General features: G+C 31.6%; 1 protein-coding gene across 2 annotated transcripts in view; it reads right to left on the reverse strand.

Annotated features, from left to right (window-relative positions):
* Positions 1–3,986: 3,986 nt before the first annotated feature.
* Positions 3,987–20,069, reverse strand: part of LARP7 (La ribonucleoprotein 7, transcriptional regulator) — a 28,092-nt gene continuing 12,009 nt past the window's right edge. Inside the window, exons 2-13 of one of the 2 annotated variants that reach the window (XM_074275164.1) lie at positions 19,472–19,675; positions 16,102–16,202; positions 15,896–15,979; positions 15,518–15,682; positions 15,269–15,377; positions 14,810–15,181; positions 14,581–14,725; positions 12,722–12,861; positions 11,804–11,925; positions 9,119–9,278; positions 8,446–8,537; positions 3,987–4,338 (exon numbers count right to left, since the gene is read on the reverse strand). In XM_074275164.1, coding sequence (XP_074131265.1) covers positions 4,258–4,338; positions 8,446–8,537; positions 9,119–9,278; positions 11,804–11,925; positions 12,722–12,861; positions 14,581–14,725; positions 14,810–15,181; positions 15,269–15,377; positions 15,518–15,682; positions 15,896–15,979; positions 16,102–16,202; positions 19,472–19,673 — 1,773 coding nt within the window. In that variant the 5' untranslated portion in view covers positions 19,674–19,675 and the 3' untranslated portion in view covers positions 3,987–4,257. Of the gene's footprint in view, positions 4,339–8,445; positions 8,538–9,118; positions 9,279–11,803; positions 11,929–12,721; positions 12,862–14,580; positions 14,726–14,809; positions 15,182–15,268; positions 15,378–15,517; positions 15,683–15,895; positions 15,980–16,101; positions 16,203–19,471; positions 19,676–20,069 lie in introns of both variants that reach the window. The other variant, XM_074275163.1, reaches the window with a different exon arrangement.

Below are 20,069 nucleotides of genomic sequence, written 5' to 3' on the forward strand. Positions count from 1 at the left end.
TTGTATCCTCCAACAGAATCCAGGTTCTTTGAAAAACAGAAATAGGTACTTTCAGATTTTTTCCCTAGGGCCACTTTCCCTAAACATTTTTGACTTTTTTTCAATAAATCTAGGCCAAAAATATTTCTGAATCTTTTCTTTCATGTATTTTCTTCTAGGATTACTAAATTAAAGTCTTTCATACTTGTCCTTTTATTTCTACTCTCATTGACATCATTTGGTATTGACTGGGGCTGGGGGGAGGACTGAAACTGTCCTTCTTAACTATGGGGGGGGAAGCCAAAAGGGTGAATTCTTGAGAAACTCCTCTGAGAAAGGCCGGCCTCAGGGAATCAAGATAAAGTGGCTACATACGGTTATCTAGGGGTGACTAGCTGCACCCTCTATTGAGTTGAAAATTAGTCCAGGACCACTCCTACTTAACTCAAACTTAAGGGGACTCATTCAACTGGAAATCTAGATCTGGTGGCAGTTGACAACATTGAAGGAATCTCATTCAATTGAAACCTCAGTCTCAGATTTCCTATAAAAAACACAATTTTAAACTCATAACTTGCATAATGTCCAAAGCAGGATTATGCCTTGTCAAGGAAGCTGCCTCCTTGACATAGCTGCCCGCCAGAACTCTTGCCCGCTGTGAAGAGACCCTCTTCTCAGCGAAAACCTTTTATTTCTGTGCCTGGACCTTGTCACTCAGAAACCTGTCTTCCTAAGCAAAGCTGGCTTCTGCAGTACCAACAATAAATGTCCCTTTTGCCAAACTTTTCGGGTTCATGAATTCTTTCACACTGAACCTGCACCTCCGACCAAAAGGGGATTCTCACAACTCTCTGCACTGCCACTAGAACAGCATCAGTATGGTCCTTGTGACTTCTGGTGGACAACTACCACAGTGAGGCAACTAATTTTCTCCCTTCCTCTAATCTCTGTTTAATATCACCAACTTGTCCACATGCCTGGAAGGTGCTCTTTCCAAATCTTAGCCTCAAGGTACTTCTCTTTAGCAGTGGCTCAATGACCAGCTTCAGCAGGAATTCTTTTTGAGATTCTTTTCTTCCAAACAGGCTTTTATTTGTTTTTTTTTGCTAAGGCAATTGGGGTTAAATGACTTACTCAAGGTCACACAACTAGGAAGTATTAAGTGTGTGAAGCCAGATCTGAACTCAGGTCCTCCTGATTTTAGGGTGCCACCTTAGCTGCCCCCTTATATTTATACCACATACACTTCTAAAGGTATTTGATTCCTCCATTAGAATGTTAAGCCCTTGCAAGGAGGTATTCATTTAGTGTTCTAAAGATGACAGATCACTTTTAGTGGTGTTTTCCCCATGAACGTCTTCCACTCCTCAAAGCATCCAAACTAATCAACTGAGACAAAGTTTATAGTCTGGGCCCAATTTTGACCCTTTTTTGCTTACCAAAGCCAAGGTTCCCCTTCTTGAAAAGCAAGCTGTAGCTTCTTGATTTATCCTATACTTTTTTCAAAACACAAGGTTCTACTTCTTAATCATTCTAAAAAGCTCTGATTCACAATTAAATCAAATGGCATTTATGAACCCTTGCTATTACTTTTTAAGTATATGCCCAATTCCCAACTAGATTTTGAATCCCAGGATACTTAGTATCATTAGTACCTAGTGCAATTAGTATACTTTGGAATTACTCTGGAATTCTCTTTCTTAAGATTTCACCAAACCTCTACTTCCAGATTTATCTTTTGCTACAATCATAGTAGCTAAATTGATTGCTTAGCTTAAATTTTTCTCTTCCTTTTTTTTTTTTTAACTGATGTAAACATCTAGAGACATAAAATTTCCCCTAAGAACTGTTTTGGGTGCATCCCATTTAGGTTTTGATATGTTGTCTCATTATCATTCTCTTGGATGAAATTGCTTCTATGATTTGTTGTTTGACCTATGCATTCTTTAGGGTTAGATAATTTAATTTCTAATTAATTTTTGGTCTAATTTGTCCATGTTCATTACATGTAATTTTACTGTGATCTATAAAGAATGTATTTACTATTTCTGCCGTAACATTTGTTAAGTTTTTATGCCCTAATATATGATCAATTTTTGTGTTCATGTCATATACCAAAAAAAAAAAAAAAAAATCCTTACTATGCCCATTCAATTTTCTCTAGAGGTCTTATCATACCCAAATTTTCTAAAATTCTATTTGTCTCTTTTAATTGCTTTCTTATTTTGTGGTTAGCTTTATTCTAGTTCTGAGAGAGGGAGATTAAGATTCCCCCATTAGTTTAATTTTGCTGTTTATTACTTCCTGCTTAAATTCTGCTTTATTAAATTAAAATTTGGATGCAATACCACTTGAGGCAAATATGTTTAGCATTGATAAATACTTCATTATTTATGGTACCCTTTAGTAAGATAGTTTTCTTCCTTATTTCTTTTAATTAAATCTTTTTGTTTTTGCTATTTTCTGAGATCAAGATCACTACCCCTACTTTTTAAAATTTCAGCTGAAAGCATATTCTGCTCCAGCCTTTTACTTTTATTCCCTCTGCTTATATCTATCTGTGTCAAATGTGTTTTTTGTAGACAATATGTTGTAGGATTTTCTGCTATCCGCTTCTGTTTTATGGGAGAGTTCATCCCATTCATTAATATTTTCTCTTCCATCACTTCTCATCTCTGTTTATTCCAGTGCAAATCTCAGGCTTTAAGTTTACCTCCTCCTAAAATTCACTGTGAAACTAGGAAACTGATCTATTTCTTATTCTGCCTCATCTACTGTCTTTAGATTCACTTCCAGTTTGTCAGATTTCCTAATTATAAGACAAACTGTTTTAGAACTGGGTGCTTATCTTCAATAGTTGAATTTTAATTTGATGACTCACTCCTTACATAGATTACCTAAAGTAAGCAAGCTCTACCCTCTCTGCAGTTAAGTAGTTTTCCATTTGTTGAAGACTAAGGCTATCTTCCATTTCAGAATGTCTTTTGTACTTTTTGAGATACTTTTAAGTTCCATCCATCAAACTCCTTGCAAACAATTAAGAAATTCTTACAGTATACTTTTGAAGTAGTAAGATTGTATATAAACCCAGGATTCATGATATAATATGAAATTAAAGCTTCTTATCATAAATAAACAAACTTTGTTCTTTAATTTCAGAGATTTAAAAGTCAACTCTTAAATCACTGAAAAGTGACCAAATCATTCCAATTTAGGATTTTTAAAATTTTAAGCTGTATTATCTATTTTTGGGATGTGGTGGTATCCACAGATTCCTCCCTTCATAGTTTATTTTTGTCATCATTCTTCCCCCATTTTAAAAATCTTTGTACCCTAGGTGGTCTAGAATACAGGCAATTTAAAGTTTGTTGAATCCACAGGAAACAGAAACAATGCCTTTTCTCAACCATCTCCTGGGAATTTGAAAGGCTCTGTCTAGTAAAAAAAGATTTAGGCTGGACAGCACACTTAAAGTCTAAATTTTTCCAATGAACCTTACTAAGGAATTTTCCCCTAATCTTTTTTAGGTAAAAAATTATATTTGAATTAATCAAATAAATTAATCTGATTGATTTGATGGAGCTTTATTAAGATAATCAATGTATTCAAATACATTTCAATTTCAACTGGAAAATAAGTAGAATGCTAGTTTAACTTCAGCTCTTTGTTTTCCATAATTCAGTTTCTGCCTAGCCTTGGAGGCATAGTCTCAGAACTTAGAATAAATACCTTACCAGTTCAATCAGATGTTTCTCAAACTCTAAGGCTCCAAGAGGGAGTCATGCAAGAAATTCCTAGCTCAGGGTCACTTTAATTCATTCTGTCTTTGGAGGATTCTTCTTTCAGAAACAACTTTTTTTGAAAAATAGACTATGTATTCAGTTATGATTGACTATATATGTTGAGAAGTAACTATTGTGTCAAAATAAAATATATTTAAAAATTTAAATCATGTTTTGGTTAACTCAATTTAGATACATTAAAAAAAAAAAAAATTAAGTCAAGGGTACCCAAAACACATTTTATTGTTAATTTGCCATTTGTTTAGTTGATTTACATAAACCATTCAAAAAAAAAAAAAAAAAAACTCTTAAAAGGAAATACCTTATTTACAGGTTTCGAAGTAGTTACATGTAATTCAATTTTAAAAAACAGACTTTTAAAACAACATTCTATAGTACCATGTTGAAAAGAAGACAGAAAGAAATATTTTTAAAGAATGGTAAAAGGATTAAGTGAATTTCTAAGTCCACAAGGTTAAGCAAAATTCAAATCTTTTCAATCATATTCTGAAAACCTAATGTGTTGACTTGCTTGTTGAGTCTTGGCCAGTCTAATTTTTTCAGCTTTGTTGATCAACTAAGGAGAGAAGGTAGAAAATTAGATTATGTTCCAAAATGAAAATAATATTCAAACACACAACACAAATTGAAAGCACCTGTGATCACTTGGGCTCAATTCAAGGGGGGGGCTCGAGAAGAAATAATTAATTTCATTTAATAAATCTTCTTTGAACACTTATGTGATTGATTAGCCAACAATAAATCCTAAAATGTAGACTTGTAAAGAAAAACTGTTATTTTCCCAAGGTCACAAAGTTAAAAGGGATGGAGGTAATCTATTCAATCCTTTGAGCATATTAATCCAGGTCAAAATCTTACTACTTTACTTTAAGCTATAATAATTCCTTTTACTATTCTCAACCCTTTTCATTTTTGCACATGCCTGAAATATAATGTGTCCATCATTTTTGAGTCTTAGAGAACTCTTGGATTCTTGTTCAGTTTAGATGTTGTACTCTGAAAATCTGTTCCTGCGGCAAGAACTCCTTGACTCTTCAAACATAGTGCTTTTCCCCTATTTATACTACCTTGTCTATCTTTGCTTACAGATCATAATCTTGAGTTGCTAACTTCAGGAGCCATTTAGCCCTTTTTATAGATAAGAAAACTGAGGCCCAGGAAATGGGACTGGAACCCGGGTCCTCTAACTCCAGAATAGTATTCCTTTCACTGAACTGTAAAGTACCATACTGAATGTCTCAGAAGGTAATTCTTACAGGACAGGGATTATTGCCTTGGACCTAAGAAATTGTTGGTTGTATCTTAACAATATTATAGCTATCACCGATTTTAGAACCAACAACCCAGATTTTTAAAATATTTGATAGCAGTCATCTACTTTTCTGACTTTCCAACTTTTACACCCACCATTTTAATTAACTGAATGCTACAATAAATCCAGAATGATTTATAAAGATAATTCTTTGTTTTTACATTTAAGGTTGTATTTTCCAACTAAAAAGTATATGACTAGCTAATTTGTAATGTTAAAAAAATATAGATAAAAATGAAATTAAGAGTATGCTAGGATGCCACAATTGTGAAGAAAACTGATTACATTCATATTTTACATGTTTTCCTGTGTTTTAGCTTTAGTTCCTTAATAAAATGACAGTAGGTAATGTCTAAAATGCTGGACCTTATATGATTTTTTTTTTGGAATGATATTTCTTCTCATACAAAATCACATCACTCACCACCAATTAATTTTCAAGGTCTTTTTATTTTCTAAGACTCAACAAACATTTATTGTGAATCTACTTTGAGTAGGACCAATATTATAATAGTTGAGTCACCAATATGGTAATTTACAACACCACAACTAAAATATATTATTTGTTATACAAAAGGCTCATCACTAATGTTGATGAATGCATCCACTGAATGTATGGTTAAGTTTTACATATTGCATAAGGTTAATGCCAGCCAAGTCATATTACAAATAAAGCTTCTGTAAACATAGCAAATTTTATTTTAATTAATTTTTTTTGCTGAAATTAAATAATTAAAATAATATTTATACTTAAATCTAGCAACCTGTTGTGTCATATTTGATTCCTGACTTAAGAGAACTGGAGTTAGACGTTTTAGATTCAAGATCAAAATTTAACCTTTTAGCCTTAGCTTCTCCTCATCAGTATAATGGGGATTCTAGCTTCACTACTGGGTTGCTGTGGAAAATTTCTTTTGAATTCCGAATACAAGAAAAAAAAAATAAGTCATCCTTATTACTCTCTATAGGTTGTTGTAGAAATTAAAAAACAATATCTAATGTAATAATATGATTACTTATATACTAAAATATGATTTTAATTTGATCCATACTTCATTTTTTATCAATGCTTTTGTGTTCTCCCTCTGGTTTAAGAGACATACCAAGAATAGAAGAGAGTTAAATCAGTTGTTTAGGGAAAATTTTTTTGGCAGACTAACTTATTAATTTTTCTGTTTTTTAAAAATGAGAACTGAATGCTAGTATCATCATCAATGATTTCAAAGTACTAATCTACATTATAGGCAGAGCTGTCAGGTTCCAGCATTACTTTCCTGCTTATGATCTGAGATTTTTCTCAACTAAGCATGGGTGCTACATTCTTGACAAATTATACACTGTGACAATTCAGATTATGTCTGATAACAAGACAAGACAAAAAAAAAAATCAATTTTCATAGTATCCTGATTCAACACTGATAGCATTTCTGGCCTTACTTAAAATCTATTTAGGTAACATCTTTTTATCTTTTCTCATTAGTTTTTTTCCCCAAGACAAACAAATAAATTATTTTTTGAACATTAAATTTAAATCTCATGTTATTTCATTTGATTTTACAAATAGAGGAAAAGATTAAGCAAATATTTCCAGTCAGTGAAAGATTCTTGGAAGAATGATTTTAACATTTAAATAGTTTCAAATAAGTTTTGAACTGAGTATCTTTAGAAAGAAACAAGTAGATTCTCATACCTAGACTACAGAGGTTTCCATTCAGAAAGACAATTAATTAATCTAAGTTCTTCCACTATCAGAATCAGACAGCAACCCAAAAGAATCTTTTTACTGCATGTGAGGCATCTTGATTAAAGATAGCTGTTTTTTAGAGAGAAATTCAATTTTTTGCACAAATATATATACTAGCATGGAATATTAACTAATATTGTTTCTCGCATACTACTTATATTGAGAGCAAAAAATATGCAGGCCAAATCTCAATTTAATTATGTTAAAGAGTCTTGATCTTTCCTACCTCTAAATTCTATACAGCAAGAGAATGGTTGGTTCCTATTTACTCTGCTAAATATGTGGACAAATTAGTTACTAATCAAGACTCTCTCAAAACTTAAGGGCAAATAAAACCCAAACAGATTGTCCTTCTTGTTTCCTTAAGAGATGGGTTTCTTTGGATCTAAAATTTCTATATGACAGGATAATTCTTCCAGATAGTCCAGAGAAACTATTTTAGAATTCTACTCTGAAAACCCCTGTCCTTCCCACTCCTCTTATGATTCACTCAAATGTTAATGTAATATAGGCTTTGGAACATGCTCCCTCTTAACTCCATCTTTTTGAATACCTAGTCTCCCAAGAATGCTTTTCTTTGTGAACACATTTCTCCAAAGGATTAGTTTCTTTTTTTGGGGGGTGGGGGGGCCAGGGAGGGCATGGGGGGCATTTAGGGTCTTTGTACCCCAATCACCCAATACACATCCTTGTGCAGTCTAGGAACTCAGTAAATGCTTGTCTCATATATATTAACCATGTGTGTTATAAGCCCATAATAAGAATTATTGTTTCCCATCTAGAAAATGCTAGCATAAAAAGAACCTATTATTATTATCCTATTATTTTTGTTAATAACAACCTATATATATCAGGAAAAATTAAGCATAATTTTACAATAATGATTTTCCTTTCTCTAAATTAGGTTATACCATTCAAAGATTAAGAAAAAAATGCAACAAGTAATTTATTTTTAAGTCATTTAATTTTTTTAAAGATCTCGATTGTATCAAGTTTAAAACAATAATCCTCCCCAAAGTCATAAAACAGTCATTATGAAGAGGCACAGTATGCATTAAGGTTTCTCAATCTTATCTGTGAAGCCTCATATCTTTATACATTGTGATTTTACCTTTAAGACATTCTTCAAATAATAGTTTTTCTTTAAACTTTAACACACGAGGAGCTAGAAATCAAAAATGCTTAACTCAGAACACAAAGTACATTAGAAACCAAGAAATACCAAAGGTACCTTAGTGAGGGGCAAACTATTTTTAATTCAAGTTTTATAAAAGAACCCTAGAGAATTTTGTTTTGATAATATATGTTATTTGTTTACAAACTCTCTTCCCTGTTAGATTGTGAATTGTTTGAGGGCAAGAATCATGTTTCTTCCTTTCTTTTCATCCTTAATACAGTGCATGTACAATGCCTGGGACTGTAGGCCAGGCCCTTAATGCTTGTTAACTTGATTTGCTGAGGGAAATTAAACAGTACTAAACAGGGAATTACATGGATTATGGTAAAATATTGTTGTTACATAAAATTGGGAAGGATAAAAAAAATCCATCATGGAACATTTTTAGATATGTTACAAAAGCAAAAGAAAGGCAGATTTAATTATTTACCTTCTCTGTTCCTCTTTTCTTTTCACGGGGTTGATTAAGTTTAGCCTGTCTATCTACTAAAATCTTCTGCCAATATCTCTGTTCATGGTCACCTGTAAAAAAAAAAAAAAAAAAAAAAAGGACAACTGATTAATAATACATAAAGAGAATGAATTAAGATTTAAAAACAATTTTCAAGTATTTAAACTATGGGATGAAAAAGTCAGTCCCTAGTTTTACCTATAAAAGAGAAGTGAACTTACCCAAAATATTATACAGTTTTGAATCCAAAATAACAAATTCCCCCAAATTAGTGAATGTTGAACAAAAAATGGTGATTATTAAGAATATAATCATAATCTAGAGACTTCTATAAATATTCCATCTTTTCTCATGCAGCGCACTCTAATTTTTGAAAAATGTTAAAAACATTTGTGTGTATCTCCTAATTTATTTATAGATTGCACTGACCCCACCACCCAAAAAAGCAAGAGAGCAAGAATGATCACACAAAGTGAGATTATCTGATCTGGTGTAGTCCAACTTAATTATATATCAGCCTAGGAGGTCTGTAGGCAGCCTTACAAAGACTATGACATTCAGAAAACTTATAAAGATGACCATCCCTTGTCATGTTTGTCCAATTTAAAGAACTGTTTAGCAAATTAACATTTCCTATCACTGAAAATCTTACCAGAGAGGATCTCAAATTTCCAATTATATTTCTTTTTAATTTCTGCATGTGCTTTGATTACTGCTTGAGCATCCTCTGGAGTTTTAAATCTAACATGGCACTCTGTATCCCCTTCTAGTACATCAACATAAACAACTTCTGATACCACTGCCAAGGTTTCCTGCAGAACTCACAAGAAAGAGAGAATGAAAAGTAATTTAAATAAATATATTTATTCCCTTACCTTATTCTTTACCAAAAATTAAACATGAATAATGATTGCTTCAAATTCCAAAATTCGAATATTATAATACCAAATATTTCTTCTAAAGCAGTTAAAACATTTATGAAAGGAAAACTGGAAAGATTTAATACATTGTCTACATTTATTTTCTTTTAATAACCACAACCCTACAATGTAAGCTTAGATTATATCTATATATCACTTCACATTCCTAAAGAACTAAAGGAATGTGAAGATTGCAGAAGAGAAGTAAAGAGATAGTATACTAACAATATATAAAATGAGAGCTAATTTTTAAAAAACAGCAAATTAGTTTTTAAAAGTAATGCCCACTACCAAACCCCATTAAAAAAAAAAAAAGTACATTAGGAAGACAAATATACCTTTTTAAAAACTCAAGTCACTTTAAGTAAATTTAATGTTTTTAAAGCTATTTGGTTAGCATTGCAAGTATAAAGAAAAGGGCTTTTCAAATGATATATGCTTCATGGACACTTGACCTACCATCTCTCAGTTTCTATCAAAATCCTAAATAAACTCTTCTAAACAATTGAGACCAACAGTCTCAGTCCCAAACATTGAAAAGTTTACCTGTAAAAACCTGCTGTGAAGGGAAATTAACTAGGATCCGGTATTTCTAATCAATTCTGGTCACAGCAGGTTCTACAAAGACAATCCTCTTATGCAGGAATGCAACACTACTCTTAATTCTCCAAGACCCATCCATAAAATTAAAAGAAAATAAACTATTCAATAGAAAAAGGAATCTTACTATAATTCTCCTCCCTCCTTAATTTTGAGGTAAGTTTTGGCTATAAGATTAATTTAGGCAGCAAAAAATACAGAAAGAAACTAGGCTGATATTAAAATGGGGAGCAGGGGGAAAGAAAGATTTTTTTTTCTGATTAACAATTTTAAAAACAAATACCAAATCAATATATTTAAAAAAAAATACATCTTAGAAATTAGAAAATTAGTTTTTAAATTTCAATTGTTGAAGTAACATATTACAGGATTTCATTTTGGATTAAAGAGTAAAAGTGACCAAACTTTGGGCAACTTTTGGAGGTATTATGCTATTCATTTTTTTGTAAATCTGGTGATGCTAAATTAATGCGATTAGGATTTTATAACCTTTTTGATGATAAACATAATGAAACCATTACCAGGATTAAATAATCCAATTTCTTTTGCCTTTTGTTATTTAAACTTTTTTCAATTTTTACTTAATCCATTTTCTTTTAATTAGTTTCTTATTTGCAATTTTCACTACTAATTCCTGTATGAAAAAGTTCAAATGTCAAGAAGACAGTAGGTATTTTTGTTGCATATTTGTTGAATAGTCACAGTCACAGTCTGGCCAAGTTGAATCAATAGTTGTGTTAATGAGGTCAAGTCCCTTCTGGGTCAATTGCCCCCCAAGGGAAGGTTTAATCAATTTAATTTAACATTTATCAAGCACAACATTATTTACAAGAAAGAGCAACTATGGAGAACAACTAAATATTCATCCCAAGAAAAAGTTACAGTGTAAGCAGACATTAATCCAGGAATTAGACAAAAGTAGAGTAGCAGAGATGAATTAGTAAAAATCCATTGTCATTACTATAAAAAAATAACAAATTAGTTTTATAATGTAGCTGTTAAAAAACATGAATAAATTGATTTTTTCTTTCTTTAAAATGTTTTCTTCTCTTCAGCAAAAACCTTTATCTGTTTGAAAATAAACTCTAAAATGAATGAAATTGAAATATTTTGAAATTTAACAAACATAATTTATAAACATACTAAAAAATTCTTTCTCCTAAATACCCAATGAACAGCAAACATTAAGAAAATTTTATGCTACTTAAAAATTTCAGGTCAAATTCGGATCAAGCTTTAAAAAAAAAAAAAAAAAAAAAAAAAAATGGCATGGAAGTTTTCCTAAAAAGGTATGCTTTCACTAGAAAAAAAAATCTTATGTTAATAAAATCTAAAATATATGTCTTTTAAATTTTAATAAACTAAAACAATTTAACCAACTACGTTTTTACTGAAGTATAAAATTATTCCACTTTAAGGGAGTCATTAAAACTTTGACTTCAATGAAATTTACTGAATATGTATGTATAAACTTAATGTCTTTTAAAATCTTCCCACAATTTTACTTAATTTCAAATAGTAAAAATATGAAATTGGAAAATGGAAGTTGACTTTCAAACTAGTCCTACTTAAAAGTTTTAACTCATAGGTTTAATAATGTTTAAAATAAGGTTTATTATGCAACAGAAAGTACTTCTTAAAGTCTGTGGGCCAAGTTTACCATTTGCTAACAAACAGAAAACTTAACCACAGTTTCTACCAGGGAGAAATTCCAATTTGATTAGTCTAAACAGTTTTGCATATTTAAAATATTTTCCCAGGCCAATAGAGTTATTCCAGGGAAAGGTGATAGTTAACTAGAAGGCTCAAAATCTTACCCGGAGGTGTTTCCTGCTTGGCAAGGGCTCCATACCAATAATTTTCACAATCACACCACTTATAAACTGGGGTCCCACTGTGTTAACCTTCTCAGGGGGCTGACAGTCTTCGCTGTTTGATGCTACTTTGAAAAGGAGAGACAAAAAAATTTTGCAGTGTAAAAAGAAAAGAAATGTAATGCAAAATTATCACAGCAAAATGAGGATTTCTTATGATAATTATTAAATTTACTACTATTTCTTAATGAATTTTGGTAGAATTTTATAATCCCTAAAGTCGTCATGATCTATTTTTTTGGTCAACTACAGTGGGGGAAAAAACAAACAAGTGTTAATTTAAGATTGGAAAAGAGTGAAAAGTGTTTTTTTTTTTTTTTTTTTTAATTTCAGACAAAATATAAAATCAAATGGAGAAAAGTCTCTCAGGAATTACACATTCAGATTTGTAAAAAATTACCTCAACGTTATTTATTGATAATGCTTTTAAAAAAAAAATCAAGCTTGAGGGGGTAGAGGGAATGGGGGAAAAATTGGAACACAAGGTTTTGCAAGAGTCAATATTGAAAATAAAAAGCTTTAATAAAAAAAAATAAAAAACAAAGAAAAAAATCAAGCTAAATATGGTTTTTATGGTAGTAAGAAGATTGGAACTAAAGGACTGTCTGTAAATTACATATTGCTTGAAGGGTTAAGTTACACAACAAATAAGTTTTAGAAAAAAGCCTGCAAAACCAAAATATGATTTCCAGACAACATTCCAAAATGAAATGTTCAGACCCAATTATTTACTGATGCAGTCTACACTTATTAAATAATATCTAAAAATCTATTCCCCTGACAAATTTTTATAAATTAACAGGATAACAACATTTAAACAAAAAGGATATGTACATTATAAAAGCCATCAATTTTCTTTACCATGGCCATTTTTTATTCCAGGGTCTGTGTCCATCTGAACTAAATTCTCAGACTTTATTTGGGATATTGTTTTTTTCAAAGAAGCCATACTGGCTTTCTGCAGAGCCAAATATTCTTTTTTCAATTCCATCCATTCACTCCTGCAAAGGAAAAAAATAATGAATGAAATACTGTGGTCAACTAATGCCAAAAGAACATGCTTAAATGACTTCTGTAGTTTGTAGCAAACAAGTAAACAACAGTATCCCACTATCAAGAGATGTAGTTTCTTAATTCTCCTGAAACCTTCTTAGGCATGTTTCTTAAATATGAATTTTGGAAAAAAGTTCCAGGATTAATTCATTGATCAGGGAAATAAGTAAATCTTTCTAGAAAAAAAAAAATCAACATTTTAAAAGTTTTATTTATGGATTTCCCTGCCCTACAAGTTAAAATGATAGCATTCCTTAGTATTTATTAGCATAAAAAAGAATTTCTAAAAAGAAAAAATACTCAAAGGAAGCAATTTATATATTTACATACATTTAGCACATAGATGTTTCTGCAAACAGCTCCAGTTTTGCTAGATAGAAACACAATGACTATTTGGTCACTGTGAGAATACTCATTGTTACCCTAATCAGTGCCATCAAACAAGCAGATAGGGGATTTTTAAAGAGGAGGCTATCTTGTGGTAATGGTTTTAGCAGTTAACATGGACAACTGTATACTTAAAAAAAAAAATAGCACCCAGACCCACCCCTGGACCATACATTTCCTAGAGAGCAGATACATTAAAATAACAAAAGACTCATGTAATGATTCTTTGAGATAAAAAGGCAAAAGGAACTCTGGAGTTAAGAATGGTATAAATAGAGAAGTAGGGGGAGCTAGAGTCTTTGACACACACTGAAGAAGAGGAGAAAGCAAAGGCATGTAAGCTAGGAAGGTAAAGAAAAATCTACTCCTGTAAAGGTATAGTGGATTCAATAAACCTTCCACTCTGCCAATTTACTACGCTTGCTAACAAGAACCAACAGGAACTTATGGGACCCCTTCTACTTTAACATGGAGGTACTTTCTGTGACTAAAAAAAAAGTAAGTGCTTCCATGTTTTGGTAGGAGTGAATCCTGTTCTCACCGAATTCAGGTGGTTTTGATTTTGTCATTTTAATATTCTTTGTATGTCAACTTTTTGGCAGGAAGGAATCTTCTTCGCTTTAACATGGGGGTACCTGCTACATAATTAAAAAGTAAGTGCTTCCATGTTTCAGTGGAGAAGATTCCACATGGGCACAGTTTTAAGTTAATGTGGATTTTTGTGTTATTTCTTAGAATTAGAAAATTAAAATGTTCTTACTTTTGCAGAATGAAGTATTCGGAGAATTACTATTGGGCTTCCAAAAGTATTTTTCAGGACTCCCCACCACTTAAACGTGGATTTACTTGCTTTGTTTCTAAAAAAGTAAGTGCTTCCATGTTTTAGTGATGGTGAATCTTACTTTTCCAATAATAACTTTAATGTATATTGGAAAGTTAATTTCCTGACCTATTTTTGTACAAATAGTTATATAATATCTTTAAGTGCTTAATTGTTTGAGTTGTGATGAATCCTAATTGCTTTATAAAGAAATTGTTAAAATTGTATTGTTGGATTTTCCCATGTGAGCTACAAAATTTCTTTGGCTTCAGGCCACTACTGTTGCTAACATGCAACTCTGTTACATATAAATGGGAATTGCACTTTAGCAATGGTGATGGCCTGGAAGACATTTTAAGTTTTCCCCAAATAAAAATTTGTTTTGGTTTCAGTCCAAATGAGAATGTGTAGCTTAATAAAACAATCCGTAACTAAAAACAAGAAATTTTTAGTAACATACTTAGATAGTACTCTCAATGGTATAACCTCCTCTCCCATTTTGTGTCTTTCCTTATGCTTTTTCTTATGCTTTCTTTTTGATTTTAAAAGAGAACTGTCTTTCATATCTCCAACATCTTTCTCCTCTTCAGTAGAGACTTCTACATCTAAAGGAGAAAATATGATTAATTACAATTTAATTCTTGCACTTTTTATCCTTAACAGCATGCAATTTTTTTTTTTTTTTTTACCTTTACAATCCTTAGGTATTTCAGCTTTTGGATGTTCATCTTTAGCACTTTCTTCCTTAAGAGAGCTTTTCTTGACTTTTGAACTTGGTATCAATGTATCCACATCTCCAGAACTATTTCTCTTCCTCTTCCCTCCTCTGGTTTCTGCAGGTAAATCTAACACTTCCTTTTTCTTCTTTTCCTTTTTACATGGTGGCCTCTGAATATCCAAATTACCCACTTCTGAGCTATCCGAAGTTGTCCTGTGTCTTTTGAGCTTATTTAAATGTTCATCATCTGGAGCATCTGTATTTGTTTCCTTGGTCTCCACTGTGGCCTGAATACCTTCCTTTTTCATTCGCGATTTCTTTTTCTTTTTCTTCTTCTTTTCCTCTGTGTACAATGATGTGGCGTTATTAAGTGTCTAATATTAGTTTCCACTTTAAATTCAAATCCAAATATGAAAAATTTGAGACCTACCAGCAGCTCTACAAATACTACTATTGAGGGCAGGTATAGGTTTATTTTTCACTGTCTTTGGAAACATTCCAGGTTTTCTTGGTGCTTCCTCTGGTGGATTATTTAAAAACTTAAAATGGAAGGACGACATTATTCAAGTTAATATTTGTCTATTAAAATTTAATTTGATTCAACTATCTTGCCCCAATTACTTTTTCCCCCTATGTATCTATGGAGGTGATTATAGTTCACCTCTGTTTGGCTACCTACCTCTATAGCTTTGTCAGCTTGTTCTTTTGTTTCAAATTCTACAAATGCAAATCCCTTTGGGTCTCCAGTGGACTTGTAATGAGGAATGCTGATATAAACAACATTCCCACATTTTCCAAATACTCTTTCAATCCAACTGTGATTGACATTCTTGGGAAGCAATTCCTAAAAATAAAAATTGTGCTTTTAAAATTTCAATATTTCAGGAGAGAAATAAGTTCCTGTATTTCTCCCACACCTCTTCCAATGCTAAAAGTGTTTACAGGATTTGACTTGGGTGGGTGAGGTGGGGAGAAAACAGACGAGATAATCACTTACTAAAGATACAGTAAGTCACACAGCCAGAATTATATTTTATATATACATAAAAAACCTTACCACATAAACAGTTCGATCATCCACATCTTTTGGTTTCTCACCGAGGGGCTGCCGCCTCCTTACTCTTGTACCTTCCAAATCCAACTTGGGGAGGGGGGATGTGGGGAGACAAAGGAAGAAAAAACCCCAAAGTTGTAATCATTAAACTGCTCACATATAAAGGACGGAGCCTATGGAAATTTTAGTTACTACAAAGTCAAACTCACCTCTACAACAGAGGAACTTTTCAAGGCTCTGGCTATTAATTTCCCATCTGTTGTTAATTTCTTCATTTTGTTAAAAGACACAAGAAGTGATATATCGACATCTAAGGAGTAAAAATTCACAAATATGAAGCTACATGTGTCTCAGGAAAGCAAGGAAATGGCTTCCAAAATGGGAAGTTAAATTTCTATTAAGAACTAAATGGCTCCATAAAAAACTGAACTGATGAGAATGTCCAGGGATGACACAAATATTTTTTTAAAACTGGGGTTGTTTATGGGGTTGAGGATATGTATCATACTTTTACCTAGTCAGCTTCAAATTCCAGCTTTTGGCCTTGGGCAAGTTACTTATCTAGTTAGATCAATATCTAAAAGTCCCTAGGTCGGCTGTTTCACTTCCCTCAGTCTCTGTCCTTCAGGTGCCACAATTACAGAATAATTCACTTCCTTATATAGAGAAGTTTATTTTAATTTTGCCAATATGAATTTTAGGGAAAATTTGCCTTATCCAACCACCACTGAATTCCCTTCTAAAGGGGAAGTCAGTCCCAAAGAAAGTTCTCAAAAGTATAAGTATTGTAAAACTATTAAGAGAAAGTGGAAGCAATCAATGGAATAATATGGATTTTAGACGTAGTAGACACTGGGAATATAAAAAGGCCAAAACGAGGGAAAAAAAGGATTAAGTGCATTAAAGAAGTGCATTTACTATGTAAGATGATAGAGGGAAAATCTTTGAAAGGTAACAATGTATACCCACACACACATATACATCCTTTTTGTCAACAAAAGCAGGATGAGTGAGATTTCATGAATCACCAGAGAAACAGGTAACTAAAATTGGGAATGGTCTTAGAGGAAAAACTCAATGGGGACATTCCAGCTATCTTCAGTTATCTGAAAAGTTACCATGAAGAATTAAGCAAGAAGAAATGTAGCATACAAAATGGAAGTTGGGGAAAATTCTTTGATTCTGTGAAAGTGACTCAATTTAAATTGATACTAACCCTAAATAATTTCAGCAACATGATGGAAATCCATTTTTTTCCCAGGAAATTCATTCTTTAATAAGTATACACAAGATACCAATAAAATTTGCAAATTTATAAAAAATGTAAAAAGATTAAAGCTGAAATAAGCTCAAGATGCCAATGGTTTGTTAGTGGATTAAAAATTTATGTATGTGGATATGGCTTTAAAACATTTGTAATGCTCAGTTCTCAAAGCTACAAGGCATAAAGCTCTCAAATTTTTGATATTTTTGAATTCTAGAGAAGTTTGTTAAAGTCCTCAAAGCTCAGCTCTACATATTTTTTTTTGTTTTACACTCATTTTAGGAGTAAAATAAATTTCTTAAGAGGGTGCCCAACTTTACTTTCTATGCTGCAATGATACTCTTTCATGTTGATATTTATTAAAAAACAAAAAGTATCTGTAAATATTTTTGTACATGCAAATTTTTTCACTGTCTCTGGGGATATCTTTGGGGATATTTTCCCTAATTACTTTCCAGGACAGTTGGATCAGTTTCCAGTTTGCTCCACTTAGCAACTTCCAACACAGCACTTCCAACATTTATAGTTTTCCTTTTTTTGTCACCTTTACCAATCTGATGGAAGCCAATGTTCTTGGCTATTATTTCTTTCCAGCTGGCACTTTTGCTCACCCCATTTTATAATAATCTATTCAATTTCAGTGCCTATTATGTGTGAGGTACTGTGATAAAGATTTTTGCAAAAGCTTCATTTGATATTTTATTTCTTATTCACTTCCTATTTTCCAGGATTAACAGGTAAAATTTTAAATAATTTTAATTAATATTCTCTAAAAATACTAACTACATACGGTTGATTCACAAACAATTCCCTCATGACTAGTTCTTTCCTATAACTTGAATTTTTTGTGTGATGTTATTTTGTCCTGAGCATCTAGTGATACTCAAATCTTTTCTTGAGGAAAATATTCATGATATACAGGCAATGTTTGTTATATCTGAATCATGTTTCCCAACATTTTTTGTCATTCTTATCTTTACAAATATTTACTGCTTTATCTTTTAAAATAATTGGCACAAAGCTAGAATAACCATATTCATAGCTTTTTTGATTTAAGTTTGTGGGCAGTTGAGCACTACTTAAAGAGACCCATTAAATGTTTCTTGCCTTTTTCATGCATAAAGTCAACTTAATCAATTCTTTTACTTCACTTTTCAAGGTGAATCTGTGAATCATTTTTATATTTACTTGCAACTATTGTTTTTTCTTGTGTTTAACTGATTTTCTTTTAAAAATAAAAGCTTTTTATTTTCAAAATATGCACAGATAATTTTTCAACATTGACCTTTTCCCTCCTCCCACCTCTCCCCCTACATGGTAAGCAATCCGATATGATATATTCATAATTTTTACACCAGTCATTTCTTATTATTTCCTCTATCATTTCCTTCAATCAGTCACAAGCATTTTTTGCTACCATTGTAAATGATGGATAAAGGATGTAAGTGTGTGTATACACACATGTGCATGCGTTTAAGATCTTCTTTCCTTGATCTGTTTAGAATATATATATCCAACAGTTGGACTACTGCATGAGTCTGTATGAATACTCTGAGTGATCAATTCACAGCTGAAAGGAGGATAATATTTTAGAGAACAGCCCCAGAGAAATGTAAATCAACACTACATCATATCATACTCTTGGCAAAAAAGAAAATACTCCAGTTTACTTAACATTATGCAGAAACTTGTATAGTTTTTCGCTGTTGGTTAAAATACAAATGTATAGAATATATTTTGAAAGGCAATTTGATCTTTCAAGAATACCAATAATTTTACAACATAGCATTCTTAATTAAAGAAAATCTGTTTAAACATGAAAGACATATTTGAAGGGATTCATGCCTGCCACCATGGATTTGTCTTTTTATGTTCTCTAAATAAACAAGGGAACAAATAGGCCAAAAATGATACCAGATACAATACAGATGAAGAATATAAAGGAATTTGCAGACTTACATGAAGCAATCTGAAGCATAATTGGACCAGATAATTAAAAATTCTAACTGTAACTATATAAAAAGGCATAATCAAATACAGAGAATGAAGGAATAACTAGTATGATTTAAGCACAAATATAAGTATGCATTTGCTCTTATTCAAAGCTAACTATATGATAAAGTATTTTAAAAGACTTGCTCCATGTAATTTTGTAGAAACTGCACTTAATTTTTGTATTACCATAAACTATTGATTTCAAAGTTACTACATACAAGACTAATACATATAAAATAATTTTTGTATTACCATAAACTATTGATTTCAAAGTTACTACATACAAGACTAATACATATAAAATAAAAGAGGGAACTTACACCCATCTCGAGACTTCTCTATTTGCTCTCGAAGAAATCTATCCTTGTGAAGATTGGCATCCCCAAACCAGAAATCCACTTGTTTAGCAATATCTGAAAGTACCTGCTTCACTCTTGACCGCTTCTTTTTTTCTCCCTCTTTTTTCTGTTCAATGCTTTCCTCTTCCATTGATTTGTCTTGATTACCAGTTTCTGTTTCCATTACTATAAAGTTCAGAAATTGAATTTTAAAAATTTTATAAAGTAAAATATTAGATTTTTTAGCTTTTTAAGGATCAAATTATTCAAATTTCTAGTAAGAATCTAGTGCAGCCTTCTGCAAGAACATTTTTCCCACTATTATGATGAGCTTATTATTTTTCAATGAACATAAACAATATAACAATATTTGTATAGGCAGATGGGTTTTGGGAAAAGGGAAGAAAGAAGAGAGTCTGGACCTTTTATTTCCATTCCATATTCCCTCTATTGATACAGATTTCTGTAATCAGTGTTTCCATATTGTCTTGTATATATTCTATATAATGTATATTTTAACTTGTAAATAAGAATATATTTACTAATATATTCTATATTTAAATTGTAAAATCAAGGCCTT

Source organism: Sminthopsis crassicaudata, chromosome 6 (genome assembly GCF_048593235.1).
Source record: "Sminthopsis crassicaudata isolate SCR6 chromosome 6, ASM4859323v1, whole genome shotgun sequence".
Lineage (NCBI taxonomy): Eukaryota > Metazoa > Chordata > Mammalia > Dasyuromorphia > Dasyuridae > Sminthopsis > Sminthopsis crassicaudata.